Below are 27,699 nucleotides of genomic sequence, written 5' to 3'. Positions count from 1 at the left end.
TTTGAAAATAACATTCAAATCTTAATGCTGCATCCGATTCTTCCCTTTACAGTTGTCCACCAAATTGCAAAAATAACAGCATTACGACCTTTTTGTTATATTTAGTTTACAAATTTGGAATGACTGACACTCGTGTATATATACAAAATGCACAGTTATTTTTTTTATACACAAATACTATATTAACAAAAGAGAAGAAGAAAAAAAGCAATGAATGTACATACATAGGCGTTGAAGAGCTAAAAATAATAATAATAGAAAAAGAAAAAAATTAAAAAAAGAAGACAGCTATGGTCCCAATACATATATATCCGCCAAAACTGATATTTTTATAATACTGTGAATACTTATCTAATTACGAAAAAAAAACTGATTTTAGTGTTAATAGGACAACAATAAATATAGAAACAAGAGAAAGACACATACTGAAAGAGATACAGCATTATGGAAGCACTGGCATATAGAATCAGTGAAAACTGAAATCACACTAATATATACTTTTTCTAGTTTACATCTTAATTAATTCGAAGAATAGTGGACACGTTAAATTAAAACATGGTCCGCAATATTTTAAGGCACATCACTGGAGAATATCTCCCCCGTCGACTGCCAATATACATTAACACATGTCACAGCAAACTGGAGTAATTCTTAGTTTTTACTGTTCATCCTTGTCCTTAGCTCCATGTTTAAGGATTCTGGTGAACTCTATGTAGTCAAACATTCCATTTTTGATTGGTGCTTCACGGTACATTTCATCTACCTACAAACAAAAGGAAGATAAACAGAAACTTATTAGTACATCTTATTTTTTTAATTTTTAACGTGATACTGCCATACTACAGAATCTAAAAAAAAAGAAATCTGAGTTTAACGTCCCACGATTATGCCTGTTAGGCTAAGGAAGACGGTGATTAAAGCAAGTTAATGATGATGGAAGAATTGGTGGAATGAGGAAGTGTGAGGAAACGGGAATACCCTGAGAAAACTGACGAGCATGATGTTGTCCACCACAAACTTACCTGACCGGAGATCGAAGCAGTGACCCTATACACCAGACGTAAGCACTCTACCACTGAGCCACCGTGCCCCCCCCCCCTGGAGAATTGAGTTGAGTTGATTCTGAGTTTAACGTCTCGTTCAGCAGCGATGCTATATGAGACGTGGACCTACTGATTAACGTGGAATCCGAACCACATGAGCTCCCGCCGGGAATCGAACCCGGGTTTCCCACGCCAAAGGCGCGTACGCTAACCGCTTAGCCACGGAGGGGCTCCCCCTGGAGAATTGAGGCACACAAAACTGCACTGTACTTCCAGCAAGACAATGCCCTTCCTCATTATGCGTTGTGGTAACGAACTACCTTGACAATGTCTTTCCACAGCATTGGATTAGACGCTGAGGCAGCACTGAGTGGCCGCAACGTTCACCTGACTTTACCCATCACTGATTTTCCTGAGGTGTAGTGAAAAATACGGTTTATGGGAAAAAAAAAAAACTTAACAGTGGATGAAATGAAGGAGTTAATAATAGAAGCATTTGCGTACAACGTTGAAAATCACAATTTGTGTCCAACTATATGTCAAAGTGTTTCGGATAGATTGGGTACATGTAACGTTGACGGAAGACCTCTCGAACATTTCAAGAATTAAAAAACATTTAAGTTTAACATTAAACCACTTAACACCAGATTGCAGAAAATGCATTGAGCCCTCTAGAGGTCAACATTGAGGAAACATTTATTGTGATTTTTTTTAAAAAAAAAAGCACATATGTACAATTTTGTTCGATGACCGCCTGCCATTTTCAAGGTAACAACATAATCCCGTTCCTATCAGACTTCTATGATTTCTGAAAAAAAAAAAAAAAAAAAAAAAAAAAAAAAAAAAAAAAAGACACGTGGTTTATAATCAGGTCTCTTTTGAAACTAATTACTATTCAGGGAGTTCTGCAGAGCCTGAAAAAACGGGTCCGACGGTGCCAGGCCTGTTATATACCATGGAAGTATTAAAAACCCTCAGCCAAGTTTTCTCAATCTCTGACTGGTTGTTAAAGATGTCTGGCGTTGTCAGCGTGTTTCTCTTTCTGTCGACCAGTTCCGGTCGTTCCTTTTGGATTGCTAGACAGGTACACTTGCGCTAATTGTCGACAATACAGGTCCGAGTCGATCGTTCTGCCGGGCGACAGCAGTTCGTGATGCACAATCTTTTTCTAATCTCCCACAAATTACACAGAATAGCCTTCCTGGATGTTAGTGTGGGCTGTGCCACGGACTGTGAACGTTTTACTCACATCGACCACGATCTTTTTTTTTTTTTTTTTTTTTTTCTCCGTACATTGCTGTCGTAGAATATTCACTTTTCATCACTTGCAGGCAACCACTTCAGAAATGGCTAGAGATCGTTATGTTTCAGTAGTTTTGCAGATAGGAATTCGATCGAGTAAAGGTTTTTGAGTCAGATCATGTGGCACCCAAACATTGCCCTTTTTGTAGCCAGCTTGCTCTAAATGGTTTACCACTGTTTAGTGATGGATATTTAGTCATTGGTGATGTCATCGATCTTGCTCGACTTCTGCCAGGGTATCGTCCACTTTTATTGTAACTGGTCGTCCACTGCAAGGAGCGGACATCGAAATTTCCAGAACAAAAGCACTGAAGAACCTTCTAGCCGTTGTTTTTGATAACGTGTCTTACATATAAACCCCGCGGGAGTTGCTGGACTCCCACCGGGCGCCTCCCCAGGTGGTGGATAGGGGAATGCCCACCAGATATGGCGGGTACCGGAAATCACCGGAGCGGACCAAAACCAGACGGTTGCCTTGCAGTTAGTAGAAGAATTACAAAGGCTAGGGGAGGAGGACCCCAACAGAAAACTCCTGGTCTTCCAGGTTGGGGGTTGTGCGCAGGGCTAACAACTCTACCGTGGAAAACGAAACTGTTCAGAAACAGAAGCCAGAGCCTCGGAATTGGAAAGGAACATACGAAGAATGCTAGAACTTGGGAAAATGGAAGAGGTCGCTCAAGAGACAATAGAAAAAATGTGGATATAATGGCATTACAGGAAATTCGATGGGAAGGCAACGGCAGAATTGATAAAAAGATTTACACTTTCTATTACAACGGAACCCCGACAAAAACCGGACAATATGGAACTGGATTCATGATAGGCAGACGATTTCAGAGATACGATACTACAATACACATCAGTCAACGAAAGAATGCGTAAAATTATAATAAATGGAAAACTCAAATATCTTTCAATAATCACAGTTCACGCCCCTAGTGAAGAAACAGACATTGCAAAGAAAGAAGAATTCTACGAGAACTTAGAGGAAACTTACGAAAACACACCGAAATATGACACAATAATAGTACTGGGAGACTTCAATGCCAAACTAGGAAGCAGAGATGCAAACACGAAAGTCACTGGTAAAAAAACACTACATGCAGAAAGCAATAAAAATGGACAACTGCTAGCTCAATTTGCAATAAGGAACCAATAGTAAAGAGTAAAGCCTCCCGCACAAGCAGATACATTTAGAAACCTGGAAATCTCCTGATAATAACACGATAAATCAAATAGATCACATCCTTATCAACTGCAGATATGCATCCTCCATAATAGATGTTAAGAGCCGAAGGAGTCCAAACTGCGATACAAAGCACTTTTTAGGGAAACAAAACTAAGGGAGAGAATATGCATAATACAACAACACAAAACAGTTACATATGAGAAATTGAATACAGAGAAATTAAAGATCAGGGAAGAAGCTGATAAATTCAAGAACACGATTGACAGTAAATGTGAAAAATTATAGAAAAAGTAAACTCAACGATACAAAAGAAATGGGACGAGGTTGTAACAGTAATAAAGGAAGCTGCGACGGAAACAATTGGACTACAGAAAAATTAAAACAAAGTAAAATGGTTTGATGAAGAATGTCAAGAAATAATTAGCCAGAAAAATGACGCATTAAGAAAAATGCTACAGAGACAAAAAGCAACTACGAAAGGTATAAAGAGCTGAGGAAACAAGCGAAAAAGGTGTGTAAAAAGAAAAAGATGATAAAAGGTATGATAGAGGAAATAGAGAATTTAAATTTTAAAAAAATGAAACCAAAAAATTTTATGCAGCAATGAAGAGAGTGAAAAAAGGATATCAGCCAAAAACGAGAAAGGAGAAATAGTAGGCGATAAAGAAAAAAAATTACGGAAATATGGACAGACTATCTTAAAGAGTTATTGAACCCTAAGACACAGGTGGAAGAAGACCAACAAGAGAAGCAAGAGGAGCAAATAGACGAAGATGGCTAAACGCACAAGGAAGGAAAATCTGAGGAAGAAGTTGAAACAGCACCATCGAAGGAAAAATTGGAGAGATGATTAATATACTGAGGAACAATAAGGCCCCGGGAGAAGATAGCATAACCATAGAACTAACAAAACATGCAGGACCTAAACTGAAATTAAAAATATATGATATAATTCAGCAAATATGGACGGAAGAAAGAAATACCAGACAAATGGAAGATAGGAATAATACATCCTCTGAACAAAAAAGGAGATAAAACGGATTCTAAAAATTACCGAGGAATCATGCTGTTAAACGTAGCATACAAAATATTAACAGGCATAATCAACAATATACTCAAGAAGTATGCATAGAAGGAAATAGGGGGATACCATGTGGTAGAGGTCTGCACGGGCCCGGGCCGGACTCGGGCCGTACATTTTTAAATATACAACCATATTTCTCGGGCCTAACTTTGTAAATATACTGTACAACGATATATATTGCACCGTTCTTTCTGGAGAACTTTTAAAGCACAACTGCAAAATTAAAACTCTAATTGCTGTAAATAAAAATACAATTTTGTGCTAATTATTAGGTTTCTGTAATTCGAGCTTATTTCTGGCTTGATTATCACACGAGCTCGGGCCGGGCCTCACATTGTAAATTTACAGGCTGGGCCGGGCTCGGGCTAAAATTCCTGCCCGTGCAGACCTCTACCATGTGGATTTCGGAGAAATCGCAGCACGACTGACCAGCTGTTTATCATGAGACAGATAATAGAAAAAAGTTGTGAATATGGCACGGATTTACATATATTATTCATAGATTTTAAACCGGCTTTTGGCAGTGTAGACAGAAATAGACTCACAGAGGCCCTAGAGAAAATGCTGATACCAAAAAAACTCGCAACACTTGTACAGATGACGCTCAACAAAACATCAAAAGTAAAAATAGAGCAGTTATTAGGAGAAGAACTCCAATATAATAAAGGGATTAAACAAGGAGACGGATTATCAACAATACTGTTCATAATCGCCCTACATGCAGCCATACAGAAAATAGATAAACGAGGAAAAATAATGTACAAAACCAGTCAAATCTGTGCATACGCCGATGACGTTGCAGTAATCACAGGAACAGAAGACGAACTCAAAAGAATGCACATAGAACTGGAAAAAATCAACCACCGTAATGGGATTACAGGTGAACGTGAGCAAAACCAAACATATGATAATAACAACTGCAGAACATAGAAGAAACACAACGAACATAACAGTACAAAATAATACGTTTGAAAGTGTGTCCACATTTAAATATTTAGGATATTTAATAACAAAAAAAAAAAAAAAAAAAGCAATAATAGAACGGAAACAAGCAGGAAAACAAAGTTTATCACGCCAACAACATGCTGCTGAAAAATAAAATAATAAACAGAACAAAATTAACAATATACAGAATCCTCACAAGATCAATAGTAACATGTGCTTCAGAAGTATGGACACTCACCAAAGAAAACGAAAATAACCTACATGTATTCGAAAGAAACGTAATAAGGAAGATTTATGGCCCTGTTAAAACTAAAGAGGAATGGAGAATACGCTCCAATAGAGAAACAGAAGAAATTCTGGAAAAGAAAGACAGTCCGATACATAAAAGCACAAAGACTAAGATGGCTGGAACGTGGAACGTATGGAAGAAGATCGCCTTCCCAAAAGAATCACGAATGAGAAGATCTTTTCTAGCAGAAGGAAAGGGAGACACAAACAGAGATGCATAGATAATGTGCACTAGGATCTCCGGATACTGAAAGTAGCTAACTGAAAACAGACAGCCAGAGACAGGAAAAGATGGAGGCAACTGGTGGAAGAAGCTAAGGCCCATACCCAGCTGTAGAGCTGTGTGGTAAGGTAAGGTATTTTACGTATAAACAGTACAAATTTCTTCACGGCCCTACGCAACATCTGCGCCTATACCGAATAAAATTGTAAAATGTAGTGCCGTTGTGTGGAAAGCTCACAGTGCAACATCTCATGTTTGATTTTTTATTTTTTTATTTTATTTTATTTTATTTATTTATTTTTTTGATACGTCTACCAGCTTCAATTGTTAGCTGTGAATGTCATTAGTCCTGACCTGTTGCGTCTCAAGATCTGAGAGATAACGCCATTTCGTGCGCAAAAGGCTCAATCCTTTCTAAATTACCTGATATTACCTGTAATTTACTATTACCACACGCTGTACACCGGACAAAGATTTAAGTCACCTTCTCTAGATCATTGGTTCGTTTCTATAGATGTTTGACGTTTCACTGGCAACACGTAACTAAATGACTCATCATCGTTCAAGCATGACCATTGCGAAGTTATGAAATGCATGTACAGTCTGCAGCAAAAAACCTGCAACATGAGCATGTAAGTTTATTGTGAAACGACGAAGTCTTTTGCTCCAAAATAAGTGTGCAGTTGAGGACGCCGAGGTTTCTCCTGGCATGATTCGTGCCACTTAGCGTTATGTTGATTTCTTGCGCTGTTAGGCGTAGTTTCACACTACACTTACATGCTCATGTTGCAGGTTTTTAGCTGCGGACTGTACCAGTCGGCTGCATGCATCTAATAGCTCCTCATCATATATCAAACAAACAATGTGATAGACGGCAAAACAGGGGTTATTGTGTTTGCTTGTTCCCATACGCATCCAATAAAATAAGTTTCCCAACTTGTTGGTGTATCAAACCTGGCTGTCTAACATGTCTACAAGAAACAGTTTAATACGCATTGTGAACGCAAAGCGGCGTATGATCGTAATTCAGAGAAACGTCGACGAGTTTCATGATAGAACTGCTACAGTCTGTGAATGCAGACCAAGTGCCAACTAATTTCCGAAAACAAATGAAACACAAAATGCGAAGGGAATTTTATACAATGAACATGCAGGAATCAAGTATTACAGCAATAATGTCTTACTCAGCGTATAAAGCTGCAAGTCTTCAATGGGCTCAAGAAGACACTAGACTGTCACGCACTGAAAACGTATTCATTGGTTCGATTAGTAACTTTCTCGTCTATATTCCAATGATATAAGAAGTCGAATGTACAGAAAACCCAATGAAGTATTTTACCCATAGTGTCAAGTTCAAGTATACAATGGCCTGGACCCTATTCATACAAGTGAATATGAACAGATAGCCCGGTTGTTTACTTGGGCATTCTCAGCGACCAGATGTTGCCACTTTATCACCACCTTCATGATAAATGCTCATTAGTGAGCATTCCTATCTTCCTAGATGACAACAAGGTGCACAAAATTCAAAGGAGTTTGTATAAGGTTTCAGGCACATTTATGCACGCCACCGCACCTGGTCTGGCCTATATTATCCCCAGCTTTAAATTCAACTGATAATCTATAGCAGTACTTGAAGCAGCGGGTGAAATGCAGAACCAGTTATCCTCGCAATTTGCTGGAACTACGCATCTACTAATGAGGGGGTAGATTCCCATCAATATGGTATATCTGCAAAAAAATTCATGCTGTCACTTCCAAACAGAATACACGGCAGGGACAGGGTTACCCAGTATTAGTAAGAGGGATGAATGCATTTTGTCCGGTGTACTTGCACATTAACAGAAATGAACTGTAATCTGTAACACACGCTATCCTGAATAATGATCTGGAAAACACTCAAAAAACAACTGCAGTATAGAAAGTTGATAAACGAAGGAAGATGTTTTTCTTATTGTTAAGGGCGTTCATCACCCTCTCCCTACATTTTTAACATTTTTCCAAATATTGCGAAACTCACAAAGTAATACATATTATCTTTGTAATTATTCAGTATACCGAAAATACTACTTACTGACTTCTTTTCATTATTGTTGAGAAACTTAAAATAATAATAATAATAATAATAATAATAATAATAATAATAATAATAAAATATGTTTTCACTTAATTTCAACATCGCAGGTTTACATAATGCCTTTCAAAAACATGAGTATTACTTTTCACTACCTTAGAAAATTACGCAGCGAAATTATGTTTTTCTTTCAATTTCTGCAATGGCTTGAAAAAAGTAAATTTTAGAAAAGGGGGATGGGATTGAAGTACCAGTCTTTGTCAATACGTACGAATGGAAAGCAAATCTAAAATAAAATATACTATATTTTCTTACAAAATACAGTACTTATAGTTTCGTTCAGGAAAGCCCTCTCCTATTTCGATGACATTCCATGCTGTCATTATCAATGGTGAAAGAACAACAATAGTGAATTATAAGGATTAAGGCCAAGAATAGTGTTGCGATTCCAGGGTGGGATTTAAGATTTAGATTTTCTGGGCTTTCGGCATCTAAGGCCATTTAGCCCGTCACGTTTGAGGGATGACGTCCCTCGACGAGTACACTATCCGGGGGAAGGGAAAGAAGAAAAGATTGGGGAAGGAAGGAAGCAGCCTGGGACTTATAAGTTAAGTACCACCCCGTCTGGTGTGAATGAGAAAAACCCAGGAAAACTTCATTCAGGGTGGCTGGCCTGAAAAAGAGTTTTACACTTTTTCGACCGAGTGTCCCCATCGGGAATCGAACCCGGGACTGTTGCAATTTCAATGAGAAAAGAAATAGCAGGAAAGGGTAACCACAGACGAACCGCTTGATGTTCGTAAAGCTAAGTGCAAAACCAGTAGATACTGTGACAATACAAGTGCATATGCTAACAACCGAACATTGTGATCATGAAGTAGGAGTAGCATATGACGAGACTAGTGAAACTTTGCAGCAGGAGGCAAGACATATCGTCAACACCATAGTAATATGTGACTTTAACAGCATTGTGGGAGACAGAGCTACGAGTAAAGTGGGGGATCATTTGGACTGAGAAGAAGAAACGCACGGGGCCAAACGCTTATCGACTTATGTAAACAACATATTATGGTGGTGACAAATACGTGATTTAAGAAAACAAAAACAAAGTTATACACGGGAAAAGCCCAAGAGATAAGAAACGCTACCCAATCGATTATATTTTTGTCAAGCAACGGTCCAAGCATTGTATGCGGGATGTGAAGACACTACTACGAGCGGACATTGATTCGGACCATAATCTCCTAGTGGCGAAGTTTAACCCGGTTTTAAAAATGATAATAAAAAAATGTCAGAAGAAATCAAAAATGGAATTCTTAGTCGTACTACCTAAGAAGTATGAACAGTGATGTGAAAGAAGATACAGTTCTGAAAATTTCTGTGCAATGGATGATATCGTAGGCAGGTAGTGAATACCTGGGAAAAAGTTAAGCAGATTCTGCTAATAACCCTAATACTGGTAAGATAAAATGAGCACCGAGAAAACTGTTGGTAGCTGAATCGATAGTTACCAAGATGGAGGAACGCAGAAGGGCGAAAACTATGAACATAAAAGAATACAAAAGACTGAATAACGAACTGAGAAGAGAAAAATCAAGAAGATCACGTAGTCACTGATCATCAAATAACCAGTACGATCTGGGAGAAGTACATAAAAAATCTTTATGATCAGAAGAACAACCTACGAGATACTGCGATCGAAGTAGAAGGGCGCAGTCACATATACTGAAAAGTGAAATAATACAAGCCAACAAGACATGCGAAGGAAGAAGGCCACTGGAAACGACGAAATATCAGCAGATTTGCTCAAGGATTAGAAAGCAATTCAATGGAGGTACTGATTTCAATTAACAAAATCTATCTGACTGGAGAATGGCCGAAGGATTTTCTGTCGGAAGTCTCTGTCTCATCTAGAAGTGGGTTAGAATTTAGGTAAGTCATTTAGTATTATCGTCAAAAGATTGGCATTACTAATATAAATTTTCGAATAATATTTTTTTTTTCTTTGTGGGTTCCGTCACTTTATTTTAGGTGTGAAAAAGGGTTCCATGAATGAAAAAGTTTGAGAAACGCTGGAGTAGACCAACAATAGGGAAAATCAAACCTACGGATTTAAGTGAGAGATCTTAAAATATGAGGTCTGTGCTCGGAAAGCGTTTATTGAAAATAAAAAATCTCATCAGTCTTCTAGAATAACCGGAACAGTTCTTCATACATTAAGAACATGCAAAGAAACAGGGTCTAATGTTTAAGGAAAGGAAGTATACTGTGAAGGGAAGCGGACACGTAATATACGTTTGCCATTAAGATAAGTGGTTATTCATAAATTCTTCTACCACTCTGCATTTGGACTACATTGCTTTTCACCCTGTCGTTTCACTACATTGGAACCTGTACATGTATGAAGACATTTACTTCAGAAACTCGATACGAAAACAAACTGTACTACTTACATCTTCATCTGAAAATCTATCGCCCATGGTAGTTAGAAGTTCTCGTAAACGCTCTTCGTTAATATATCCAGTGTTCTCCTCATCAAAGCACCCAAAAGCATTCTTTATTACATCCTCAGGATCAGTACCTTGAAGCTTTTCCCCAAAAAGCGTCAGGAACATCGTGAAATTAATTGGTCCGGGGGCTTCATTCATCATCCCATCCAAATAATCTTCTGTAGGATTTTTACCTGTTTATAGAAAACAATAAGAAACATTTTATTCAATAAGTAGGGTTAGAAACTCTGTTAAGCTGAAGCAAATACAGAAAGCCCCTTGTCAAGTTAATATAGGTTGCACTATCGTGAACATATAAACCTTAAAAAACATTTGTTGTGAGAAATCCGGAGATGAAATCATACTCCATTCTTTTCAAAATTTGCGTTGAATTTGGAAATAATTGCCCTAATTCCACTGACTGGGATCGGCTGTTTCCACTTTTGTAAAGAATTTCGAAATTAGCAAGTACAATTTCATTCTAGATATTTAGAAGTTCTGTAAATCAACAAATAAATAAAGAAATAAAAAATCACGAAAGAATCTTTGCAAGCACTCTTTTCCACAAAACTATAAGTTTATCAAGAGATCAGTTCCATTTTCAACTTTACAGCCCTTGCACCTAAAAAGCAAGATGTTGTATAAAATGATTTGATCTTCACGTGTGCCTTCACCTGCTGAGAACTCAAGGTCACATTATAAGTAAAACCGTTCAGTAAAACTCCTTTAAAGACACAATAAACCATGTAAAGAATCATTCATGTTCATCAGTATTGAATGTGGACGCTTCTAACAAAAAGATACAATAATATATGTATGTTCTTTTCGTGTAGATTGTATATCAAGGGTAGTTGTATTTTATCCGTACATTCTCAAATACTTCCTTGAGGCAAATACAATGACATTAGTCTTACCTAATTTGATTCGCTACGAACTTTGTACGGTTACATTTCTTTTTATTTATTTTATTTATATGTTGTAGTCTAAAGAAATGTTTTCAGGCACAGAGGACATTGTGGAAGAGCTTCCGTCATTTTGTGGCCATGTGAAATTCAATAGCCTTTTGATTTTAAGAAAATTATTGATGTTCAGTAAATTGACTGTAGGCGTATCTTTCATTGAATATCTTGTACAAAGGTAATACATAGCTCGTTCTCTTTGTAGTGAAACACGCTTTCAAATTATAGCATTGTAACAAAACTCCCTTTTCCCAAATTTATCACAATTTCCACGTTTATTTCGATTACTAGGAGGATGAAAAAAATAAATATATAAATAAAACGTAACTCAATGTACCGACAAACTGTGCATATTTCAAAGCAAAAATATTTATATCAACGATCATTTTTTTTTCTAGTTGATTTCGTGATTACTTACACAAACTAGTTAAAAACTTAGATGATAACTATTGTACATAAATAAAACCATCATAGACGCATCTATTAACTTTCACGCTATTTAAAATCTGAAATGTTTTTCTCCTTTTATTATTATTATTATTACAAAAATGATATTGTGAACAACACTATATATGTTTGAGTGGAGGAGGAGTTACCAAGCCATTTGTCAGGGATGGCTGCGAGAAACACAGCAACTAGAATAAAAGAACATATACGAAAACCAAAATGTCCTTGGTTTCTGGTTTATCAAAATATCTAGGCATATTTAAACACAGCTTAATGAAGGTCAAAAATTATTAGGAAAATATCATTACTAAACGAAAGAAATGTTACATTACGAGAAAACACCCAACGTTAAATTTGGATGAGAGCAACCTCGACAAGAACTGGGATATAAACAGCATCATTAAAAAACGCAAACCTCAGTGGGTTTAAATTGTACGGGTAACAGAATTTTAGACTAAAAGTTGAAAGCAATACGTCGATGATTTAAAAAAGTGAAATGAAATATTTCAAACTGTAAAGAAAATCAAAGATTGTTTAACTGTTACCTCCAAGTTTTGACTAACGTGTATAGATGATTACATATATAAACAACCGACGGTAACGGATACAGTGATGATGATAATGAACAAATTGGTAGAATGAAAAAAGTGGAAGAACTTCAAGAAAATCAACGCAAAGGGTGTTTGTCCGCCACAAAGCCAACTTGGCGCGAGACGAGATCGAGCCAAAGACACTACAGAGTTGATACATTATGGATACAGGAAAAGATAATCAACAGTGTTGTTTATTAAGCAATCGCACCAGAAGGACTTGTGCTGAGGATGACAATAATCATTTGCTGAAACGACCCAGTTGAATAGATCAAACATTAACTAAAGGTAGGGTATCCAACTTTCCCAATTAAAATCATCCATGAAAGCACAAAATGTAGAAGACAAACTGGGAACAGCTCTTGCAGACTAACTGCAACAAGCTTCTTGACTTCCGCCACAATGAAACAAGTACAGTCAGTTTGCCTTACAAAATAGACATCACTTTGCATAGAAATCAGTTTTGGAACACTGAGAGCAATTTCAAGTGATTAACTTCCCGTACGCAAGATGAAGTTGATGGCGGAACGCTCCCATATGTTTCAGAAGATGCAACGGAATGATGTAATAGATATTTCATTAGGATACTCGGATAATGATTTCGTTATGCTAGTGAATACCTTTCTTCGGCATTGTGCGAGTGAAATTTGAAATGGAATTATCAACACTTGCAATATCTGTAATAATTATAATAATAATAATCGAAACTATAGGAGCCTCTTCTCAGGTTTTTGAAGAAATAAAGGAACTGAATCAAAATCAAAATTAAAAGAAATATTTACAGGGTCCGTCCGACGTGTACGTAAAACCAAAGAAATTCCGCACAAACTTAGTCTTTACATTTCTCTACGGTACTGTATGGTGTTACCTGGCTTCAGAGTTTGACTAGATGAATTCAAGTCACAACACCTCCAATTCTTTTTCTCAGGACTGGTAACAGATAGAACCAGTGCTGTTTCTTTTAAAATACGAGAGCACTCGTTATCAATGCGTGAAAGATGGCAACGCCTTACGTCCCACAGAACTCTAGCGGCAGCGGTGAGAGTGATGCCTTATTTTGATAATTATGATATTCGTTGTTTTCTCCATTTGCCTGGGCGACACCGCTTGAAATTCATTACCAGCTGAGTAAGATATGTGATGATGGTGTCATGGATGTGTCTAATGTGCGTTCGTGGGTGCGACAATTCAAAGAAGGCAGAACGTCATGTGGCAACAAACCAAGACAATATCGGCCTCGCACAAGTCGGTCGGTCTGACATGATCGAACGAGCAAAGAAAAGTTATTTTGGGTGGAACACCGAATGAGTATGATACATATTGCCTCCAAAATTGGCGTTTCTGTGGGATCTGTGCACATTGTCGTCAGAGCGGCTTGTGCGAGGCCGAGATTAGCTTGGTTTGTTGTCACACGACGTTCTGCCTTCTTTGAATTGTCGCACCCACGAACACAGATGACACCACCATCACATGTCTCCCTCAACTGGCGATGAATTTCAAATGGTGTCACACCACGCAAATGTAAAAAACGAATGATTACACGCTGTTCTTGTAATGAAAACGTCGCCAATTTACGAGTATTGTAAGTGTCAAAAACTGTCATCCCTCTCACCGCTGCCGCCAAAGTTTTGTGCCGTAGGGTGTTGACATCTCTGTCACGCATTGACAACGAGTGCTCGCATATTTTAAAATAAACAACACGTTTCTATGTTACCAGTCCTAGAAAAGAAAGAAAAAAAAATGACGTCTTATAACTTGAATGCACCCTTCGTAGTATTCTTCCCTCGTTCAATCCGAGAACACATCCATAATTGTGATTCAGCCCTAATTTAGTTCAACCCTAGACCAAATTTAGTTCAAATTTAAAGCAGTTAAAAATATCCATTAGCGACTGTATTACAACTGGTTTAAAGCCTATTTTTCTCGTTAATATCATCTGAAATATTGTATTTTAAATGCTGCAATAGTTCAGAGATTGTGTATTCCTTTTTTTGCATTCACTATATGTTATTAATGTTGGTAAGTTTCTTTGGTGGTTTGTAAACTCTCAAAATAACTAAACTTTTGGTCTGTTTTACGGTGCTGTATTTACACCACGGTTGCCTGGTTAAAACCACAAAAAAAAAAAAAAACGAAAAATGCTTTAAATCGTGTAAACTTTATGGTGACGCTTCCACATATCAAACCATCTGCATTAGCTTTATCTTCTTTTCACCTTTTAATAAAATCGTCCCATGTGCAAGTCTCGGTCGAACCACAACTCTTATTTCAAGTGTAAACCAAGTAGCGGTTCGAATGTCATTTTAAGCGAGACTTCTTGATAACCTCTGTATTACATAAGGATGTTAAGCCTAAACATACGAAACGAAACCAAATTGTATATTTCTGCTTGCCTGAATGGCTGTTGTTTTATAAAGAAGCCAAGGTTGCTTAAATATGTTGATAGAAATTGGCAAAATTTATCGACTGCCTACGTAGCTTCCAACATTAACTTGAATTGGACTTACAGATTTAATTCAATTGAATGATATCTACATACTAAATTTGTAATTTAATACCACAGTTTTAGCGTACTGATTATGATACGTTGACCATAAAATTTTACATGACAAGCAATAACTGGATTTTCCCGATGGCTAAGGCGAGTTTCCCGATTTATATATAATTCTGTATAACGGTTTCACTTGTGCAACTGTTTATCTTTTGGTCCTGAAATGACTCTTGACGATCATACTACAAGTATGTAAAGATCAGTACAACGTATTTTTATCAGGAGTGCTTTGTGAGTAATTTGGCAGACTCATCGTACTTGTGGCTAATTAGTCCCGGTTTAGAGTCCAAATAAAGGACAATTACTCTCGGATGTAAGCCGTGAAGCGGTTTGGATTCCGCTTTAAGCTTATGTGACTGCTTCCGGCAAACCCTGTTGTTGCATAATAACACTAAGGCGAAACAAACTTATTTCTATCCATATGTAATATAAATAGATACAGCAAATTATTTAAACAACAACAACAACAAAGGTTTTTAGTTTAAAAAAAAAAAAAGTTTTGGCCAACCCTGATTTCCACCAAATCTTTTGAACGTTTCTTTTGGTGCATTGTTTACGGCTTGGAGTTCGTAAACCAATCCACTTTTAGTTTTGTCTTGTTACGTATTTTATGAGACATATAAAAAAGTGGCAAATGCAAAGACAATTATTCATTTGTTTACAAAACTCCACTCACATCTGACCATAAAACTACAAGAATTTTGTACAAACTTGAGAGAGAAAGTGCTGATCATATACGACATGTGGAGCGAGAAGAAACAAAATTCTGTAAGGAAAGTTCTGTTTACCAGAAAAGTTCATAATACAAAGACCATCCACTAACCCAGGAAAACATACATACGCACAGAAGTTACGACTAGTGTATTACTAAAAAATTCATCAACTTCTTCCCAGGAACCGTATGACTACCAATATATATCCACGAATACCCCCAATCCTTTCTTCCTTCCCTTTCCCCGGATAATGTGCTCGCCGAGGGACGTGCTAAATAGCCTTAGATGCCAAGAGCCCAGAAATCTAAATCCCTATTTAACAACGTAACATATATATTTTGAGTAACAGATCTCTATTGAACTGTGAACGTAAAAATACCCTTAACTTATTTTACATATACAGTGGACTTCAATACTTTCAGCACCCAACGAATATTAAGAAACAATTAGTCGATTTTGCAGATAGTGTTGCTTTACCGGTAGATGTAAGTCTACTATGTACCAATCTGTGACACCTAAATATCGGTTAAGCCTGCCTCTTACGGGAAAGCTTATTAGTTCTCATATCGAAGAGAAATTGCAGTTCATTACTATTATAGGAATGCTACAAGCATTCAAAACCCATTTCTCCATACTTTTACATTTGAAGGGTAAGGGGAAAAAAGAAGGAATGTCACAAAACTACATTTTCGAGAAAACGACACTTTAATATTGAAAAGCTGTATAAAATGAATATGGTTAGTCAAATCTTTTCCCCGTTGTACATGCACATTTCTACACCTACGCATGCATGCATATACAGTCAAATAGTACCAACAGTCACCAACAGATAGGACAAAGCACCCGTTAAAGCACACATATGGACATTCCTTGTTTTTCCCCTTACCCTTCATTTGATGTATAGTCATGCTCTAACAATACTTGGACACCTATACAGTGGTGCCCCCCCTCATATCCATGACGCACCCCCCACCCCTCAATTGTCTATCCGTAGGTGTTCTTCCATGAAAAAAAAGATCTTTTCGGTTAATTTTTATACCCCTTCAAACATATTTATATAGATTTTTACCCCCCCCCCCAATATTTTAATGACGCAGTTTGCGTCATAGCCCCCCCTTTTTTGTGAACACCTATAGTATCTAGATAAACCTGAGTCACAAGCGCGTATTTTTCGGTCCTCTAGGACATCCACGCCTAGTACACTAGTACCGTCCGCAGTAAAAAACCTGCAAAATGAGCATATACGTTTATTGTGAAACTACGCCTAACAGCCCAGGGAATCAACATAACGTCTAAGTGGTAAATCACGCCAGGAGAAACCTCGGCGTCCCCCTATGCACACTTATTTTGGAGCAAAAAACTTCGTTGTTTCACAATAAACTTGCACGCTCATGTTGCAGGTATTTTGCTGCGGACTGTACCGATATGTCTGTGTGTTCTCGTATTACCAAAAAGAATCCGCAAGTACAGCTAAAATAAAATGTCCGTACATAATTAGTTTTTTTCTTACTTCTCCCGTAAGTACAAACGAGAAAATATCCTCGTAACATTTTTTCTACAAATAAGAATGACACTTAACATTTCTATACAAAAATGAGCATAAAGATGAGAACTACATGAATCTTCCCGTATGATTTAGCCTACAAAGTCCCGTACTTATAACGTAGAACCAAGCCATCGAAAGACTGTCCCAGAACTGAGCAGGACTTGGGAAAAATCCTGGTTCATGTACAAATCTGAATTTGGTTCAGATGATGAAATCTGTCAATGCAAGATTTACATAATGAGGAACTTCATTATGCAAGTTAAGCTGTCTTCAGCATATAAAGCGAAATTCAAAGATGAAATTATACTAATTCTTACCATTATACAATGGATTTTCTAACATGAAATTATGTGTACAAATCATTATCTTGTCGGTCGTCTTCTTCTTGACATGTAATATTAAATTTGAAATCAAAGTACAATAAAAATAAAAGTTTATAATTGGCCGGTTACACTAAATATACAGGGAGATTTCTTAAAACTCACGGATGTCATTTGAGTCTAGAATTCTAGAGTCTAGAATCTAACTGAAGTCCGATTTTCATGCTGTTTGTGGCAAATGATCAAGGAAGGATGGGAAATTTATGGGACTATGTTTACTTGTTTAAATTTATCCTGGATAATATCGATCACTCCTCAAGAAAAACAGCAAATTTTCGCCAGTGTACCTTACAATCAGAATGAGGTCTTGGATTTTGAAGCGAAACTGCAGAAAACAAATTAAGTGTTAGTGAGAATACAAATTAAGCGTCAGTGGTAACGCCCATAATCACATGTTGAATAGCTATAGCCGGAGAGATTTCTTGGGTGACCTAAGGAGTCGATAACTGACATCTTTCACAATACCCGCCTGCGGGATCCGATGCTTTCCTGTCTCACTCACAAGCGATCCCGTTTCTTCCAATTTATTCACTAGCGACCACATTATGTTTCTGTCTGGGGAAGAATGTGAGGTAAATTTGTTTCTGAATACCCTTTGCATAGCAACAACAGATTCCATTCTCCAAAGTTTTAACGATAAAGTCATGTTGTTTCAAAGAGTACAATTTTCTAACTGTGCGCTGATCATACTACTGTACAGAATAATTCCCAATACAACCGGCCCAATTTCTTATTAACCTTGGCGAGATTGCCATCTAACGACGAAAACTCAAATCTCCACACCGCACCGCACTTCATTCCAATTGTAAGGTACACTGGCGAAAATTTGCTGTTTTTCTTGAGGCGTAACCGGATGAATTAAACCAGTAAACATAGTTCCATAAATCTCCCATCCTTCCTTGATCATTTGCCACAAACCACATGAAAATCGGACTTCAGTTAGAAATTCTAGACTCAAATGACATTATTTAATTTTAAAATTCACTCTGTATATCTTGTATACAAAAATCTTAGCATCGCAGATATGATTTCTCAATCGCGTTTTTATATCTCATTACATTTATTTTGACCTTTATCTGAAAAAACTATTCATAATTTGTGTAGTACTCTTCATACTTTATGATTATTCAGTTGACTTCGGGTAAATCTGCATTAGAATGAAACAAGACTAAATATATAGGAAAGTAATTAAAATAAAAAAGAACACCTACATCACAAAACTCGATATCTACTTAGATTCTAGGTGTAGTCATATCCGCAGTAGGATGATATAAAAGCAGGAGGGAAAAGTGTTTGATTGCATATTCACCGTAGCACGTACCTGTTAGTAACTTCGGAAACAACAGATCAATTTGACTAAGATATTTTGTTATAGAGATAGTGAGATTTTCTGTATGTTAATGAAACTAGTTATCAAACTGATTTACTCCCTCCATAGTAACTGAAAAACACATCTGGAGTAAGGATTCACATGCAGTTTCCCCCTCCCCCTCATATTTGTGACAATCAAACCTACTCTCTTCGCCCAGATTTACTCACCTAAAGAAGCCAGCATATCATGAAGATCTTCCTTATCAACAAAGCCATCCCTATTCTGGTCTATCATATTGAAAGCTTCCTTGAATTCAGAAATCTGCGCCTGATCGAACATGGCGAAAACATTAGACGTAGCTCGCTGGGCACGCTTCTTTGGGGCGCCTCGACGACCGGTCTTTCGGGACGACATTTTCGTTTCTTGTTACTGAAAGATAAAGCAATAAGTAAATACAACGAATTATTAACCCAACGCATTTCAAATAAATAAGGAATAGCACCAAAATACAGATTTGAAAAAGATTTTGAAATTATGCTAAACCACGGTTTGTGGGAATGAGGAAATAATTTGAAGAGCGTGACAGAGCGAATCGCAATGTCAAATTTAATTGTGTTTGCAAAACCTATTGGTAGTCAAGTTTTACCCGGTTCCGAGTTACGCTTCCTTTAACCAAACAGTAATACGCTGATTCAGAAACTTATGCAGCGTTATTGCATTGTAGAGCAACAGTTAATTACACAGTGTAAACTCTGAGCATCCATGCAATAGTTCATTCATTCATAGGTATTCTGCCTTTATTGGCAGGTCATTTGCCGCAGCTGAGAAGCTTCCATGCTCCACGGTCCTCCGCTAACTTCTTCGTCTTCGCGTATGATCTTTCTGTTATTATATCATCCATTAATTGTAGTCTCCTTCGCCCCCTCCCTCTCTTTTCTGCCACCATACCCTCTAGGACGTCCCTCATGACACAATCTCTTCTTAGGCAATGTCCCAATCAGTTTATTTTCCTCTTCCTAATAATATCTAAAAGTATTTTTTTTCTCTCACCCACCATTTTTAACACACTCTCATTCGTTTTCCGCTCGACCCAACTTATTCTTTCTTCTTCTCCACACCCACATTTCGAAGGCTTCCAGTTGATTTTCATCACTTTTACATAATGTTCACGTTTCCGCCCCATACAGTACAACACTCCACACGAAGCATTTTATGAGTCTTTTTCCCAACTCTTTATTCAAGGTCCCATAAAACAGACTTTTCTTCCTCCTAAAGGCTTCTTTCGCCATTCCTATCCTTGCTTTTATTTCAAGTTTGCACTTCATGTTATTACTAAGAATACTGCCCAGGTATCGAAAACTATTCACTTGTTCTATTTTCTCTCCTCCCACTTTTATATTTGACACATACCCCTTCGTTCCAATCATCATGGCTTTTGTCTTTCTAACATTTATTTTCATCCTATATTCTTCAAAGCTCTTTCTCATTTTTTCTAACATTTTATTGATTTTCTTTTCAGATTCTGCAAGAAGCGCCATGTCGCCTGCAAATCTTATGCATCTACCTCATGTATCATTCTACCTCCTACCGAAATGCCACCATCATCATATAGGCTCTTTTTCACTATCTCTTCTAGATAGACATTAAATATTGTTAGCGAGAGGCAGCATCTTGTCGAACTCCCCTTCCAATTGCACTCTCTTCCGTCAGTTCTTCCCCTATCCTAACACTTACTTGTTCGTTCATGTATAAGTTTCTTATGCAATAGTTAGTGAAATATTAATATCACCACTCGTAACTGTTTCTTATATATATATAACAAACTATTTATTTTCTTTCAGGTTCAGATTGCCAGTTAAGGGTCCGAAGTATCGCGGTCCAGTAAGTATAATGTTTTTTAATAGTATTCCTTTCGCACAATTTAACCTTTGTTCACTATCCAAGTAATATCACATAATTATGTTTCACTTCATTACTCGCTTTATTTATTAACATCACTTTACTTTTTCTATTATTATTATTATTTATCCTCTTCGTCATATAATGTTAATGTACGTAAATCCCAATATTATTTTTATTTAACTGTAGGCGCGCTAACTTCAACAGATTACCAGACACGGCACGAAGACCAGTACCAAAGTGCCTTTTGTCTGTATGACGAGAAGATACTATAACGTGAGCTTACGACATTTAATAAGGGGGTCAATAACTTCAAAAACAGCCCCTTATATAAACGTCAAAAACAGAAACAACTGAAGACTGAGATGTGATAGGGTTTACTATGATACATGTATCTACGTAATTTTATTAACATTCTGTATTCACATCTTAGAGCCAATTTAGTTTGCTTGACAAATAAAGTCCAACTACCAAGATCTGCATTGAAAATTTAATTGTGATGTGAGGAGGGAGAGGCTAGAAAACAGTGTTACAAGACAACTTGTGTTGTTACGTATTTACACTGTTCGTTTACCATCATACCCACCATCACTTCGCGCCTGCTCTCTACGGACGCACCCCTGAGGTATTGCGAGGGCACACCGGTTAGATACAATTGCTAATTTTAGTGGCCATCTAGCTGAGAAATGAAATGAAATGAAACCTGAAGTTTTACGTCCCACGTTTATGCCGGTTAGGCTAAAGGAGACGGTGATGACGAGAAACGAATGAAATTGTGGAATGAAGAAAGTGGGAGGAAACGGGAGAGCCCCAAGAAACCCACGAGCATGGTGTTTGTCCACCACAAAGTCCACACGATGCGAGCTGGGATCGAACCATGGACCCTAAGCACCGGAGGTGCACGCTCTACCACTGAGTCACTACGCCCCTCCACGCTCTTCTAGGTATTTATTTCGTTAACCCCTGCCATCTTCTCAACGTGACAATACTGCCTTTATGAATGGGTTGGGTTAGGTTTGGTTTTCTTTCAGTTGAGAATGCTCCCGTAATTAGTACATTGGTTTGCGTAGCGGTGCTTATCGGAACTTAACTCCTTTTCTAGGATGTCTGGGTAGAATTTTACCAAGAAAATGCTATATTTATACTCATAACGTTTAAGCCCTCCGAAAGTGAACCTGCACCGAGGAACGCAATTCCACTCACTAAATAGGATTTAAAAAGTACTAAAAGCAGATTTAATAAATAAAAAAAAAAGTTTAAGAAGTGAATTTTTATTTAGACCTCTACTGTAAATTTGCACCCATAAAATTAATGAGAAAAATAAACACACTGCTGAACAAGACTGCACTTATTTAATATAAAAACACATTTACACGTGACGTTTCGATCTTCTAGCCAAAATCCTCATCAGACGTACAATCATCATCAGAGTGTACGTTTGATGAGGATCTTGGCTAGAAGATCGAAACGTCACGTGTAAATGTGTTTTTATATTAAATAATTACAGTCTTGTTCAGCAGTGTGTTTATTTTTCTGATTTTATTTGCAAGACGAATGACTACGATTGTGTGTCAATTAAAAAGTAATGACTGTGCACAGATTATAGCTCTTGTGCCACAGAATAGATCCAGCATTTTCAGGCTGAAAAACGTGCTGAAGAAAATGAAGCTTATTTTCCGTTCCTCTTTGTTCTGTTTGTCTTGAATTTTCTGTAGTTCATTCATCTTCAAGGATGTGGTTTGGATCATTGCCTGGGCAACACTAACGTCTGGGCAAATAACTTATGCTTTTTCAGAAGTGGAAGTAGCAATGCCACAAAAATATAGGAGGTTTCATTAAAATATAGGAGCATTGGAAAGCCTGCAATCGAAATGCCACATCGCTCACATACAACTACGATCTATGAATGTAGGAATTAATTTCCTCATTAGATCATAATGTCTTACGTTAACATGCCTCCACTCAAATAATACTAACAACCAGGGTGGATTGATTTAAATCAGTCTGATTTAAATCACGATTTTAATCAAGATTTAAATCACTTGATTTTTTAAATAAAAATCGTTGATTTAAATCAAATTTCGAAATAAATTAATTTAAAGTGAAAATAAGTAAAATCTCGTTTCTGTTCTGTTATTTCGATTATGGAAGATAATAATCATAATACAATGAGACTCCAATGTATGTACAACACAGTATGAAAACGAGTATCATGCAGAGGATGATTAGGGAAAATCCCGTTTTGAACGGGTAACGGGAGAATCCTGCTTTCTTCTCTTCGTAACATAGGGTTTTTAAATCGTTAACTATTTCAACGGAGAAATCACCATCGACATTTAAGACAAAAATTCTTTTATGTCCACGTCTATTTGTTTGTTTCCAGATAATAGGGGCGTATTTAGAGGGGCCCGATCCCCTTTCCGAAACAATAAATAAATAAATAAATAAATAAATAAAACTTTAGGCAAAATTTATGTACTAAATACATAGAACGAAGTTCCTCGGGATCGTAATACGGCAAATTTTGGATGCGTTAAAATATCGAATAATACTTTTGATAAAGTGGATTCTTTCAAATATCTAGGATCAATATTTGAAACAGACGAAAACGATGTCTACGAAGAAATTAAATGTCGACTAAAAGCAGAGAATTCGTGTTATTATTCAGTTCAAAATCTCTTGTCGTTACGAATTCTGTCCAGGAATTCGAAGATTAAAATATATATGCTTGTTGTTCTCAGGGTGTCTAGCAAGCAAGCATAATCAAATTCCCTGGCTTTTCCTGACAAAATTATAATTTTCCGTGACTCCGTCATTCTTTTTTTCTTAGTAACTCATGAAAAGTAAGTTATATTTAAATCATGAAAATGAAATCTTTAAGTTTTACGTCCTACGATTATGCCGGTTAGGCTAAAGGAGACGGTGATGATGAGTAATGAATGAAATGAAGAAAGCGGGAGGAAACGGGAGAACCCCGAGAAAACCCATGACCACGGTGTTTGTCCACCACAAAGTTCACACGGTGCAAGCTGGGATCGAACCAGGGAACCCAAGCACCAGAGGTGAACGCTCTACCAGTGAGCCACCGCGCCCCCAACTTATATTTACTGTAAAGTGAACTGTAAGTTTTCACCATTGTTTATAAGCTTATACAATATTCTACAGACGTACAAACGAACCAATTCATTTACCTGTAATTTATGACTATTTTAGTGGCATTTCTTCACTCCTCACAGCCTGGGAAAGATTTTTCCCTGATACACAATGAAATTCCCTGACATTTTCCCTGACCCTGCAAATTCCCTGACTGGTAGACACCCTGCTTCTGTATGGTTGCGAAAAATGGTCGCTTACTATGAGGGAAGAACGTAGACAAAGTATTTGAGAACAAGATCCTGAGACGAATATTCAGACCCAAGAGAAGCGGGAATGGGGGAACTTCATAACGAGGAACTACTTAATTTTTACGGTTTACCAAACATTGTTAGGGTCATCAAGTCTAGGAGACTCAGGTGGGCAGGTCATGTAGCCAGGATGGAAGAAAATAGGAACACTTTCAAATTCTTAACTGGAAGACCAATCGGAAAACGACCATTAGTAAGATCTAGGCGCAGATGGGATGACAATATTAAAATGAATCTAGCAGAAATAGGAATACAAAATAGAAACTGGATCCAGTTGGCTGAGGATAGAAGTCAGTGGAGAGCTTCCGTGAATGCGGCATTAAACCTCCGGGTTCCATAGGCCATAGAGTTAAACAGTTAATTTTGGGCGAAATTTATGTACTTTACATGTATTTCGTGCCGCTGGGTAGTTTCGATGTTTTAAAAAATATACTCCTGCCAAATATCAGGAACTTTCGTGAAAAAAAAAGTGTCATGTTGATAAACGTTGCTGTACGTTTTTTCCTTAATGCTTAAGAAATATTGTTTCGGATTGAAATAGGTTAACGATTGAGGATTAATTCGAAATTAAACCAAAATACTTTCATTTAAATGGCATAATTGTCATTTAATATTAATTCCTAATGTTTTTTCTCCAGTTCGCGACTTGTATTATACGAGGAGAAAGATTTGATTTAAATAAAAAAAAAAATCGATTTAAATCAAAAAAATCGATTTAAATCAAAAAAATCAACAAAAATGATTTTTATTAAAAAAATCATGATTTTTTTCCACCCTGCTAACAACACTCAGCTTAGAACTCTAAAACGCCAGATCATACTTTTTTTTTATGGCATGAATTTCATGAAAAATAATCTACTATCCCTTTCTTTCTTCTGTACCTTAGTATTCTTCACATTTCTGGACTTATTCTCCGGCACTTAACCCACATTAATTCCAAATGACTTAAAATTCAAATTCTATTACAGCTTTTTATCATACAAATTTACTTTTAGCGCAACACTCGAAATAATTGTTGAAAAAAAATATTCTTTCACTAATTTCCTTCCTATTGTCCCCTAAAAGATTTGCGGTGGACGACATGAAAATAACTTACTTGCCACATAAAATTCAAGAGGCCACCACAAGCACTTGTTGAAAAATTACATTTTTTTAAGATTTGCATATAAATACGGCTTCCGAATGTATGGCCAAATAAAAAAATAATAAAAAACAACATTAAAAATATCAATGTGTGTTGGGTGGCCACTAAAAAGCACGAATGCAACCTAACCTGGTTTGGGCAGGGCGAAGCTTGTGAGTCCGTGTGATAGCACGGGGGTGCATCCGAAGGGAGCAGGTGTGTCAGCAATTGTGAATATACGTGTAAGCAAGGGTAGTGAAATTAAGTACCCTTTGGCAATGATACGAGTTTCAATAGCACTTGCCATGCTTTCATACTAGTAACACTCCACTTGTAAACATAAAATTGTGCACAAATACAATACCAGTGGAAAATAGCATCTAATTGAGTTACCTTTCATATACCGGTACACTCACTTATTTTATCCGTCATTTGTAATGATTTTACACTAGTAACCCTACACTTGCAAGCCTAAAATACAGTTATATTACATTGTTTTTAATCCTGTCGACTGCAAAAAATTGTTCATATATATGTTTTTTTCATGCATGCACAAAGAGACTTTTATTGAGACCACACTGAAAAATGTGGAAATCTGACGGAGTGGAGACAATCATGTAGAGCGATTTTTAGTCAATGCGACTCTGAACATCTTCAGAACGAAATGCATATAGTCTTCAGTATGTATGTACCGGTATGTATAATTACTCCTTCATGGTAATGACGTTTACATTAGGTATTTCTCTACCTTGTCACTTTAGTTAAGAGCTCCTTCTAGGAAATATACTTTATTCTCAACACATTTGTTCCAAGATTGTTAATCTGCACCCATTAAATGATGCAAATTGAATGTACGGATTCACAGATTTGTAAAATATCCGCACAAAAAAATTGTAATCTTTAAAAGATTAGTGAAAATTATCAAAATATGGTGTGTTCTTACCTAGGAAATGCGTATACACCGTACGTGAAAATACATCAATCAAAGTCGAACCTGGTATGCACGTATTCGCCCGTAACGGAAGTAGTGATAGATGCACAATTTCTAAAATTTGCAGAATAAATTAGTAATAATATCGTAATAGACTAGTATGTGAATAATCGAAGTACGAGTACGCTATGTTCTTACGTCCGACAGGGATTTGTACGGAGAAAAACAAAAATCGAAATCTAACATGTTGCACACATATTCTTCTTCATATTCCCATCGAGAACAGTGTATAAAGTAAAGGACAATGATGCAGGGTATATGAGGGTGAAGAGTTAAGAAGCGGAACCATTGAAGTGTCTGTGAAGTTCTTACAAATCTCTGAAATTCTTAAAATCGTTAGCACGAAAGAGTGCCACGATATGGCGATGTGCACAATAGAAGGTAAGTATTTCTAAGAGACCAATAATATTTATCTTTGCATCGTGAAAGCAGTAGTTTTCCACAATCCTAGTTTACGCGCATACCCACTATCGCTGACGAGCCTGATTCCTACGAACGCTACTGCTCGGATCCCTCTGTTGCGCTCCTACCCTGACTTGGTTAGATGGTATTAGTGCTTTTCAGTTCTAACAGCACAGGTTGGTTCGTCTTTTTGCACAAGACCTCGTAAAGGGAATCATCACTGCGAAATGCAAGTACACATTTCATGCATTTATGTGTTGATCCATACAATCAATCTGCACACATTGAACTATAATTATAAACTGTAATTCAATAGTGAAAAAACTCAATTCGAAACTGATTGACTTGGTTTGACACCTAACAATAATTGCTTAGGGACAATACACACTTTAACACTCGTATTCCTATTATTGTACTTCTCAGTACAACGGCATTTGTAGTGATGATGATCCTTGTGTTTTATTGAATGCATTGTAAATTATTGTCAAAATTTTATCAAATAGCACGTTACTTAACCGCCTTATATTAATAAATAAATATCAAACAAACGCCCATTTTCTAATTATTTTACCTTATTTCAGAAATTCACTACAATAATAACTTTTTAAACCGTTTATATTCCCAGCAGATAGCACAACTGACGAGAAAATTACACTTTTAAACACAAATGTTATCAACGTCTTGCACTAACGGACAGTTCAATGAATCACTCACATTCCACGTTCACAGACTATTTCTCAATACA

The 27,699-nt window shown here is 37.0% G+C and overlaps 1 protein-coding gene across 1 annotated transcript; it reads right to left on the bottom strand.

Moving 5' to 3' along the window:
- Nucleotides 1-568: 568 nt before the first annotated feature.
- sqh (Myosin regulatory light chain sqh) lies at nt 569-27,699 on the bottom strand. Its single transcript, XM_081764494.1, has 4 exons — nt 27,526-27,699; nt 19,363-19,564; nt 10,602-10,831; nt 569-763 (listed from the first exon to the last, which is right to left on the bottom strand). The coding sequence occupies exons 2-4, from the start codon at nt 19,547-19,549 to the stop codon at nt 659-661; spliced, it is 522 nt and encodes a 173-aa protein (XP_081620620.1). The 5' UTR covers nt 19,550-19,564; nt 27,526-27,699; the 3' UTR covers nt 569-658.

The sequence above is a fragment of the Thermobia domestica genome, chromosome 7 (genome assembly GCF_964235325.1).
Source record: "Thermobia domestica chromosome 7, izTheDome1.hap1.1, whole genome shotgun sequence".
NCBI classification, from domain to species: domain Eukaryota; kingdom Metazoa; phylum Arthropoda; class Insecta; order Zygentoma; family Lepismatidae; genus Thermobia; species Thermobia domestica.
The sequence above is the reverse complement of the archived record's forward strand: the minus strand, read 5'-3'. Positions and strand labels throughout refer to the sequence as shown.